Genomic DNA, 11,625 nt, shown 5'->3' with positions numbered 1-11,625 from the left:
CTGAACTCCACCATCTCGTGGTCATTGCAGCCAAGGCTGCCCCCATCCTTCACATCTCTAACCAGTCCCTCTCTGTTGGTAAGGACAAGGTCCAGCAGGACACACTTGCTCATTGGCTCATCCACCATTTGTGACAAGAAATTATCATCAGTGCATTGCAGGAGCCTCCTGGACTGTTTGTGCCTTGCTGTGTAGCCCTTCCAGCAGATAATGTCCTGAAAGCTAGAAATAGACTTCATTTTACCTATGGTTTTAGTAATTGCCACCCATCTACCTTTTGTAGCTTATTAAATTAAAACAACTGAGTCAGATTCTGCTGGCAGCTATTCTATGTCAAATCTGGACCAACCTCAAATTTACTGCTGGAGTTGATACTGATTAGTAACTGAAAGAGGATCTCCTTGTATTTTCCCTTTGTACATTTTCAGGCTGTATTGTACGTATCCAAAGTCTTCTAGGACTAACCTAGATGCAGCCATGGATGGCTGCATGGGGCAGACGTCCTATGGTATATCTTCTCTAGAGAGTAGTTTGACCTGATCACTGTGGCCTGAAATGTCCTGGGTGGTGAACTGACGAGTTTTTGTATCAGAAGTAGATTGATGTCAATTAAAATTACAGTAGCTCTGTTTTTCTCCCTAATTCTGCTGAATAGTTTTTCTAGAGTACTAAGCTTTCCTCCCAGAGCTCCCAATTTCTTATGTGAGCATGTAGTCATACTCCTGGGAATCTGAAGATGAGTATTCAGGAAGCAGGGATAGCCAGAGAGATCCAGAGAGCTTGTGTAGTTTTCTTTACTCAGACCTTTTGGGAGGATTTCCAGGTCAAGCAGATTAAATTCTAGGGACAGGGCTTGCCCTTGAGACACTGTTGTACGGCAGAGCTTTCCACATGCTGCAAGCACTTGGGGAAGCTCAGTGCCAGGGCTGATGCTGATTCTGTTTGGAGATGGATTGCTGGAAAGGGGAAAAAACAGGTTCATAACAGCCCTGCAGCTGAGCCCCACTTACCACTGAAACTAGTGCGTGAATTCACGTTGCTTCACATAGGAAAGGGAGCCGACCTTTAAACCTGCATTTACTTTTAATTAAGTCAATTCCAGCTAGTGACAGTGACTCCCACAGGTAGATAGTCTTAGTGATGAATTTTCTCTGCACTGGGCTAGTAAAGATAGTTTTTAATCAGAAGGTAAATTAGACACCCTGGAGACTAACTAGGAATTACAAACTTTGTCATTTTGGGCTTGGTAGAGAGTCACAGCCTGCTCTTTCAGGGACAGTGGAGAGAGACAGAGAGACAAAGGCTACCTCTTGCAGTAAACTGCAAGAACCACAGAACATCCACTGGTTTGATATGGACATATTCAAGCAATTAAATCCTTCTAGCCTTCAAATTACAGTGCTGCATCCAGCTCTCTTGGTCCCTAGGCCAGCTCCCCAACTGTGCCTAGGAATTGTTTGGGAAGCACTAGTAGTGCGAATGAAAATTTTGCCAGGGTCTAACTAAATAGCTGAATGGTGTGAGTGACCGGTTGTAGTGCTAGGGCCCATGCTTTGGCTTTAACAGCACAGCAGATTTAAGCTAAATGTAGACTTAGCTAAAATGACCACATAATACTCAGGAAAAGTCAAATTTGGGAAAGTCACTGATGGATTGGGCTGGTGCCACCTATGCCCTCCTCATGCAGACCATAGGTGTGAGATCTAATGGACCAAGCAGGTTCACATTTTTCTCTTGCAAGAACTTCAGAGCTTCTTCTAACTTTGCACTTGAAAACATCTAGTGCATAGGTGCTGGGAGACCCGGATTCAGACAGAGTTGTTGGATGGGGCTGCTTCCTCCCCATGAAAGCACTGCACACACTGCTGCTCATACTAAAATCCTTCTAGTCTCTCAAGCTCTATTTTATGAAATTAATTTGTAATAAATTAAATTTGTCTCTGATGGATGAGGTAGACTGATAAAAAAAGACATGAAAACATATGTCCCCCAGCCTACTCCATTGTTTGAGGCAGAATCTTCCCTCCAGTCCTGATTTCAAGGGCAGTAGTGTATGGCGGTTTCTTGGTCTGTGAAAGTTGCCTCCCCTGCGTCTCTAGAAAACCTCTTTCTTTGAGCCAGCAGAGCCTGTCTGTGTTTGAGCTCCCCACTCACCTCAAATCCCTCCATGTGCTACAGGCTGCCTGCCATGTCCCTCATTCGCTGCCTGCATTTCCTCTTGCTCCTAATGTGGTCCTTTAACAAGGGTAAGGCAAACAGGCAAGAATCCATGCTGCCCGCCCACAGCCTTTTACCATCATATAACTTACAGCAATGAATCCAACAAATATGCTTCCCAGTGCAGTAAACCACATGCAGTCTGGCTTGACCCCAGCTGGGCTTGAAGGACACCAAGGTTGTCCTAAAGCTCTTTCCACACTGATGTAACTTAAGCAAACCTCTACTCTCAAAAGCATAATTCACTGGAGAAGTTAGACAATAAAATCATTTCTGATAAAAGAGGTTTATTCTTTATTTAATATCATGTTAAATAAATTGCAAATTGCAGCAGTGAGGATTCAGTACTTACAGTACTAACTGTATTACTTAGCATTTATATAGTACTTTCCTCATTCAGAGTCCTTTGCTACCTTAATCCAGCCACTCTCTGCATGTCATGAGGGAAGTCAGGAAGATTTAATATCCTCAATGATAGATGAAGCATACTGCTGGGACTGGCAGAGCTCCATTACTTTCCCTCTTCTCCTGCCCTCAGTCCCACTGGAGATGATTTTTGATGGTTGCAACCCATACTTATGTCCTGGAAATGCCTGGCAGACTAAGGACCAACATCCTGTCTCTGTGATGAGAGCCAACTAAGGTGCAAGGAAGGGAGAGGTCTAAGCAGACATGGAGGATTTATAAAGCAGTTCTAGATGCTCTGAGTTGGGATGCTGGGAATAGGGAGGGAAGGATGGGGAGTGAAGGGATGCTCAGGTTGAGGAGGGTATCTTTCGGGGTTTGAGTAGCTGGCAGGCAGTGCCAGCTGGAAAGGACCTCAAATTGGGAGGAACCCAGGGATGAGATTTCTGTGGAAGGAGTGTGCAGAACGGGGCGTGCTGTCTGGGGTGCTCAGTGCCATTGGGTCACTGACCAACTCCATACTAGCATGCAAGCCCCGTATACACCACCACTACCTCCCTCCCTCCAAAATCCCCACAGCACAGGAGAGGACTGATCCCATCTCTCTGTCCTGTCCTTGCTTTTGCTGTGGGAAATGTGGCATCCCTAGAACTACAGAAAGAACAACTGGCTTTCAACATTGCTTCATATACTCTGTATTCAGAGAGGAAGGAAAAATCATGCAAGCTTGAAGTCTAACTTGAAATTGCCCAATAATCAGGAGTTGTTTGGGTGCAAAGATATCAGAGGGAAAGGGCCCCTGAGACTCTGCCTCTGCTGAGAGTTGGGTGGTTAAAGCTGGTCTATGTATATCCTGCAAGGGTCATGGCTCCCCCTGTACTGACAGCTCCACAGGATGGACCAGGATCCATAGTGGGGAGGGCAAGGACCACTGCCAACATGGCCTGTCCTCCTTCACTTAGCACCCCAGGGACAAGGTCCTCGCCAGACCCAGGCGAGCCAAGCCAGGCAGGGGAGCAGGGAGGGAGGGAGTCCACTGCATCCCTCCTCTCTTCCCACACTCTCCAGGACCCCACAGCCATGTTACGGCATAATTGCAGGGTAACTTCTTGTGGGACCTTTCATCCATGTCTCAGGGGAAGAGCCCAAGGACCTGAATGAGTGTACTGAGCAGGAGCTGGCCATGAGCTGCCCAGGGCCACAGCTCAGCTCATGCTGCTGTATTTCACCCAAGTGAGGGGCTGCTCTGCAGAAGAGGGACGAATAAGGACAGTGACCCTAGCAAAGCACTAGCAGTTCATGTGTCATTTGGTATCCTACCTTTAAATACGTAAATGTGCATGTGTGAAAATTCTCTCCTCTCATTTAAGTTGGTGCATCTCTTGATTTCAACAGATTTCTCCACCAGGGATCAGACCCATACACTGCAGTCTTTATTCAAGCCAAAGTAATGCACACCTTGAGGGTACTGGTATTGATTAATATGATGCTTAATGAATACAACACTGATTGAGTAGTATCTTCTACCTGTGTAAAATAGTATTTGCAAAACCATAGTTATCGCAGGACCGGAATATGCTTAGTAACTTTTTTAAAAAAAACAGTAATTTTTTCACTCAAATAGCTATTTTAGCATTAAATAAATTGTAGATTATTTTATTTTTTTTGGAAAGTTTCTCTACACTGACTTTCAAAGAGTTAAAGTTTCTTATTTTGCAACAGCTCAGTTTAATTCCTCTATAAACTTCCCTTGCTTTAATAGTAAATTAAAAAAAAAAATGTAAATTAAATTTCCATTTCAAAAACTACTTAAGTAAAAAGTCTTCTGGAGAGGTCCCTGTAACTATAAATAATTATCTTGTAAGCCATTAGAACAAACATTTGCATTGCACTGATTTTGCTTTACATCTCTACCAACAAATAGTTTCAGGTTATGTTTAAAGTTAAATTTTTAATGGAAAGAGGAACAGATGTCTACCCCCAAAAATCAAATTGCATTTTATTAAAATAAAATAATTCATTGCCCTATTCTACACATAACACATGATCTTACTTTTAATATCTCTAGGCTGACACTACTTTAACCTTTTGCTGTAAATATGAATCCAATATAAGTGAGAATTTGTGTTGCCATTTTAAGGAACAGTGTTTCTTAACTGCAAAAGCATTGGACACAGCCTAAAAGACATATTCCTTGTGATATTCTTCCTCTTTATTATTACAGGTACAGAATTCTGGCTTGGCAATGTTGCACATTCAGATCATTCAACATTTACTGGTCGTGAAGGAATTTGCAGTCTCTAAAATGGTTACAAATGGGTTTTGCCAGGATGTGTTCATTATAATCACTCTGATCTCAATGGAGTCCTAATATTTTATTTTGGGTAATAATAGCAAAGTCTTACCAACTGTTGATGAAGATACCATAGGGTTAATTTATATTCACTCTGGAAAAGGAAAGCAATGCTCTACAGATCCCTTGCATCTTCTCATTAGTCGATTGTCAGCTTGTCCTGATCTATAGCTCAGCGCTGACAACAGCTCCCACTTTACTTGCAGCTTTGAAGCCTGGTCCTGTAGTGCTTCTCTTCTGACAGCAGATGAATGAAGGTATCACTGTGGGAGACTTTTAATCGACTGCTACGAAAAGGACCCTCCTTGCCTTCCCTTGCAAAATCCTTTGGTTTGCTCTTGGCACTTGCAGCTTTCCCCTCAGCTGAGTTTAGTTCCATCAGCTCCAGTTCATGTTTAGCAGCTGTTTCTAAAACTCTCTGTTTGTTATAATACCTGACAAAGTTGTTAATGATGGGATGGATGGGAAGGGCAATTGCTATCACCCCGCAAAGAAAACTGATGGCAGCATTCAGTTTTCCTAGCGTTGTTTTAGGGTATATGTCTCCATATCCAACTGTGGTCATGGTGATGATTGCCCACCAAAATGACTGAGGGATGCTTTTAAATAAGGTTTCAGGGTGACTTTGTTCCATGGTATAACCCAGGGCAGAAAAGACAAAGATTCCCACAGCTAAGTACATCAGGAGCAGTCCCAGCTCCTTGAAGCTTCTTTTCAGAGCATATGTTAGAGTCTGGAGTCCCGAGGAGTGCCGTGCAAGCTTGAAAATCCTTGCAATCCTCATGATGCGCAGTGCCTGCACAGCCTGTTGGACATTGCTCAGCTCCATGAGTTTGGCTCCCAAGTGCGTCAAGATCAAGCTGACATAGAAGGGAAGTATTGCTAGCACATCAACAATGTTCATGAAAGACAGAGCAAAGTAGAGTTTATTTGGAGAAGAGATGAGTCTAAGCACATACTCCATGGTGAACCAGCCTATACAGGCAGTCTCTATGCTGTCCAGGGTTGGATGCTCCATGCGATTCCCTTCTGGATCTATGACCTGCAGGTCAGGAATGGTCCCCACACACATCACTACGGAGGAGATCAAAATAAACAGAAAGGACAGGACTGCAATTACTCTAGCTGGGTAGGACGATTCCGGCTTCTCCATGAATTTCCAGATGTATTTTTGGCATCTTTTCCAACGATTTTCGGAGGCATCTACTCCCAAGTCATCTAGAATCAATTGCACTCTTCGGGCTATTTCTTCCAGTTCCTCCTTTTTCTCACTCAGGTGAGTTTTGCAGCAGTCATCCAAAAATTTAAGATCCACTTTCCAAAATTCCATTTCATTCTTGAAACATATAGGGCATATTCCTTTCTTCATGTGAATTTCTCCAAGGTAGTATACATCAATAATGCATTTGAAAGCGTCTGGGTCTCTGTCAAAGTAAAACTCTCTTTTTCCCGGATCATAGTCATCACAGAGGGAGAATATGCTGTCATATCCCCCTGATAAACAGTTGACCAGCTCTGCCAGCCGTGTTTCTGGATACTGGTTCAGGTTATCTCTGTAGAACACCTGCCTTACCCCACCAACATTGACTACAATCTCTGTTTCTTTGATTTTTTCTGATACATCAGTATCCACATCTAGGAAACTGGAGTCACCTGCCATTTTAATTGTATTAGATTTTATTTGATTTTTAATCTGTTGTTTGGCTTCAAAGCCTCGTGTTTTTAATTCCTCATGAAAGCAAAGCAGCACAAAGTCAGTTATATTACAAACATTATGAAATTGACTTGGAGCTGTGGTGGGAAAGGTTACACAAATAAACCCACAGTCAGGAAAACCTGGTGAGATATGCAACAAGCTGCAGTGAAAAGACAAGTCATCGGGCTGCTGTGCCTGAAAGCAGGATGTTAGAAAGCTCCAGCAGATTTGAAAGAGAAGAAACCATTTAAAAAAACTCACCCCTCTGCTCAGTGCTTGAGAGTCTTTTCAGATTCCATTCTCTCTCTAAAGTGATATTTATTCACAGGCTGGAAGTCACGGCAGAGAAATAAATCCTGTGCTCTGATTAATGCAAAGTGAAGTGACTGACAGTTCTCAAAGAGACATGCAGCAGGGTAAGCCCGCAGAAAACTGTTGCAGTTTTTGTCTTCGATTCCACAGATTTCCCTAGGAAGCCGCTTTCTAGTTTTGTTTTTCTTTCCGTTTTCGTTTTACTTTGAGATCTTCCAGAGTTTATCTGACTCTGTCACATAGTCAGTGCAAGTGTGCAGAGGAGAAACTTGTGCTTGTTTTCCCTTTGCTGTTTCACAACACAATAGAGAATCCAGGCTGTTAGGAGTCCTTTCCAAATTGTACCCTCTTCTGGCGAAAGCCAGCAAAGCACCAGCTCTATAGAAAATACAGCTCAGCTATTTATATGCCTGCCTAGCTGTAAAGTAATTTGTTTTTATACTTTAATGTACTTTAATGATTTTTATTTTTTTAAAATTAATTTTTAAAAATCAATCAGAAAACATAATATAGTATAAAGTAATTCAGAGCTGCAGTACGTTTCTCCCATGGGAAAGACTTCCTTACAAATTTCTTTTGATGGCAGAAGTCAGAGAAAAAAGATGTGTTTTAGAATAAATACACAATATAAATCTTGCTTTCAGTGGGACTGGTGCAAGTCTAGAGTAATTCTCTGTCAGGACATTGATTTACTGTAGATTTGTACTAGTGTCTTTGAGAACAGAACAGAGACCAGTGCAGCTGTAGAGCAAAACTTCTGCTGCACTTTATGCTTGTTTCCCAAAGATCTGTGTGCTTGTTTTCAGCTGTATTTTCTAGATCTGTGGTCAACTGACTTTTGGGAGTGTTCAACTATTTTACCTGTGATAATTTCTCCGTAAATGCTATTTTCCATCAATAATGCTTTGTATTCCATCAAGCACTTAACAAATAGGAATAAAATAACAAATATTTCCTTTTAACTCTGCTTTCTTCAGGTTCCAGTGGTTAATGGACATTTATTCCATTAGGCACATGCATGAGCCTATCTCTGTGTCATCTTTGCATTTATAATGCCTCAATCTCACTACACAATTAATTGCAGTGGGCCCTAAAAGCTGTGATCCAGCAAAATCCAATCCAAAATTAGTTAATTTTTCCTGGCCACATGAAAAGGATGTCTTACAGTATTGTTTGGCCCTTTCCAATTTACTGGTCTCTGAAAAGTTTGTAAGGGGAGAATCCAGCTGAGAGTTTGCTTCTCTAGACTTGTGCCCATCTGGGGACAGATGTCGCCAGCAACACCGGTGAAGAGACCCTGCGGGCACATGATGTTGCATACCAGCTCCCTTGCTGGTGTGCTTTCCCCGTGGAAACTGTTGGGAATTAGTAAGAGGATATACACTAGACCTTATCTTGATATGGAGTGCAGACACAGACTTAAATACCTTGCATGCCCCTGCAGATAGCTCCTGAGTCTTAGGCATGCACAAGCTGTGAATTAAAATCATGATCTATGTCCTTTCCAGACCTTCACAGAATCAAATGACCTTCAAATGACCTTCCTTGCCCCTGAGCTCTTGCATGCTTGAGAAGAGTGAAAACCTAACAGGGAAGAGGAGAATTCCTAACAGATGTAGACTTGCAAGAAACCTGTAAATTCGCACAACCCTTTTCTCTCTGCCTGTCACACACATCCGTGCACCTACCACTACAAACACAGCTTCGTAAGCTTCTTTGAGTGCCTGAGTTGTGTTGCCCATAGCCAGGCTACAGAAGAGCAAAGAGGCCAAGGAATAGTAGCTGCAGGGGCTGGTAGAGATTCATTTTCAACCCTAGCAGATGAACTTGTGTACCCTGTGGTTTTAATCTTTGTAACCCTCACCTTATTCAAGTGACAGTTCCAGGAAAAAAGGTAAAATCTATCAGACTATGCCTGTGCCATATCCTTAAACCCGGTAGGTCAGTGCCACCTCTGATGTGTTTCTGAGGATACCACCTAGTGTAGATGTAATACAAGATGCAATTTGAGGTTTTTTTATGAATGTATATGAGATTTGTGACTTTTGGGAGACAAGAAAAATACCTTGAAGATGTGGAAAAATCATACATTGCTGAGGGTTCAGCAATAAATATTTATGCAACCAGCCACACACTGGGGTGAGAATTCTTTGTCCACTATCACAAATGGTTTAGTCTGATTTTAGCACAATAAATTTTAAGGTGCCAATAACAGAGACATGCTTGCGTAGATGAAAATGTGGATGGGATTACTGACTACCAGAACTTTCAAATTAAAACTGAGATCTGGGAAAGTTAGATTTAAAATGTTGTTAGAGTGCGTCTGTGTAGGAAACCAGGTTCTTTAGGTTCTATGCTCAGATTTTAATGCCTCAGATGTGTGTTCTTTTTGATCAATGACTCATTACAGTGACCTTTTGACTTTTCTTTAGATAGCAATAACAAATCAATGTATAGTCCAGCCTGACCAATACAGAATACAGCACCTTCATTTACAAAAATGATTTTCCTGCCCTGCCCTGTAATTTTACAAAAAAAAAGAACCAACTAAATAGTCACACAGGATTAGTACATATATCGTTCAATTTGAAAGATGAAATCAGCTTCTCTCAAAGATGAATCTCAGCACATTTTTAAAGGGTTGGAAAAAACTATTTTTGAAATGCCAGATCAGTTTTTATAAAGATTTTACTTACTGTGGCTGCTAAAATTCTTGTGCTTTATTCTCCCTTGTCTTGCACCTTTTCAGAGTTCTTTACGCCTTTCAATGTGACTGTCAAGTGTTAGTGATCTAGTAACATTTTAAATCCACTTTTACAAATATATAATGATCCAAAGAGGGGACAGGGAAAATCATAGTGAATTAAGACTTTATTTTTGTGGCCCAAATGAATGAGACAGGCTCACTTGATAAATGTGTTTCATCAGACTTATTACAGGTCAGCAAACGACAAGAGCAGAATGAATAACTTGGGGTAAATAATTTATTTCATTAATTTAATTCATTTTTATTCATGAAAAGAGGGCTTCTCTGATTTAATAATTTCAGCAAATAATTCTTGTCCTGTAATTCATTTATGAATAGTTTGCTGCAATTATTAGGAATTCTGAATTCAACTTCTCTTGATTTATGTGGATTCAGCAAACAGGTCATGCCATGTTCTGCTCTCTGTTGGAAGTGATCAAGTGTTGAGAGCTGAATTCTTAGAGATCTTACAAGAAACAGAGCAAGGTTTCTTTCTATGCAGACTGTTGGGTTCTGGTGGGGTTCAAGCACCACAGCTGAAGGGACAGTGGCTCCCAGTTGCTGGGCATGGGCCCACCATGGGCAGCTCCACAGCCTGAGCAGAGATGCCCCAAGGTCCTCCCGGGTGGCTCTGATACGACAGGCTCAGGCACCACTTTTTGGAACTGATCTTAACCACCAGGCTTCAGACCAGACTGAAAGATGGTTTGTTCCTCTTGAGGTACTGTCCAGTACATAACACACCTGGGGAGCACAACCAATGTCGCTGCCCTCCTGGCTGATGTACCCCTGCTCCACTATGGAGCTACAGGCAGTAGCAGGGTTTGACGATGTGTGAAGGGACTGGGTGCCGACCCTGGGATACGTTGATCAGGTGCTGCGTGAGGAAGAGTGTTAGTGTAGAAGCAAGAGTCAGGCAGCCACGCTGCAGAGAGCCTGGAGTTTCGGCAGGCCTTTGCACTGAGAGCACTCTGCTTTCAGGATGTGGGAGTGGGGCACCACCTTCTGCCTGTCTCCTGCTGGACTGTACCAAGAATTCAGGGTTGTGTCTACATTTGCAAGACAAGGCAATTTACAGCTCCAGGTGCTGGATCATGGTTGTCCAAGCTAGAAAAATGTTACAGCGCAGATATGGCCGACACTGGCCATATCCAGAGTTCTCCCTGGGCAATCCCAGGCATGATGGGACAGTCAGGGATCATTTCCAACAGGCACTCTGCAAGTAGCCACCTGCTTCAGAGACTACAAGGACTTGCTAGACTAGGCAGTGACCAGTTGCCACGTGGCCTCAGTGCCCAGAAACATCCCTGAGCACAGGTAAAGCTAATCAGGAAGTACCAAAGGATGCTGTGAGTATGCACCTGATTTTTCAGTGCTGTGACTTCTAAGGTGGGCACTATCATATGGTCCTCAGAGATCTCAGAGCTAAAGTAGGTTTGGTGTGATACTGGTTTTTATTCAACACAACCATCCCACACACTTCTCCTTCTGCTATGTCGTGTTTGGTTTTTAAATGACACAAGGCTGGAATTGTGATGCATCTAGCAAGAGATCTCTGCATCTGACATACAATTTACTTTCAGATAGCTGCAAACTATGGAAAGCTGCTCAAGAAGGAAAATGTCAATGAAAATGAACCAAAGAAAAGTCACTCAGAGACCTAAAGGAGAAAGCAAAAAAAATTGAAATATCTTATTCCTTTGCCTTTTCTCAGTGTTTTCTGAGGATAAAGCTTTCGGTCTGCTGCACGGGTTACTTTGGTAGCTGTTAGCACAAGTTTCTGTGTGGAAGAAGCATCATATAATTACTTAGTGTCAGTCACAAGAAATGCGAGTAAATAATCAGAAAGAAAAAAGAGCAATGAACAATGTCTTCTTGGGCTTTGGAAAGAGCAGG

General features: G+C 42.4%; 1 protein-coding gene across 1 annotated transcript; it reads right to left on the bottom strand.

Moving 5' to 3' along the window:
• Window positions 1–5,171: 5,171 nt before the first annotated feature.
• Window positions 5,172–6,635, bottom strand: KCNF1 (potassium voltage-gated channel modifier subfamily F member 1). Its single transcript, XM_062571160.1, has one exon. The coding sequence runs from the start codon at window positions 6,633–6,635 to the stop codon at window positions 5,172–5,174; it is 1,464 nt and encodes a 487-aa protein (XP_062427144.1).
• Between the last annotated feature and the right edge of the window lie 4,990 nt (window positions 6,636–11,625).

The sequence above is a fragment of the Rhea pennata genome, chromosome 3 (genome assembly GCF_028389875.1).
Source record: "Rhea pennata isolate bPtePen1 chromosome 3, bPtePen1.pri, whole genome shotgun sequence".
Classification (NCBI taxonomy): domain Eukaryota; kingdom Metazoa; phylum Chordata; class Aves; order Rheiformes; family Rheidae; genus Rhea; species Rhea pennata.
This window is presented reverse-complemented; position numbering and strand designations above follow the sequence as displayed.

Coding starts and splice junctions, on each gene's coding strand:
- KCNF1 (XM_062571160.1), bottom strand. CDS start 6,635: ATGGCAGGTGACTCCAGTTTCCTAGATGTGGATACTGATGTATCAGAA.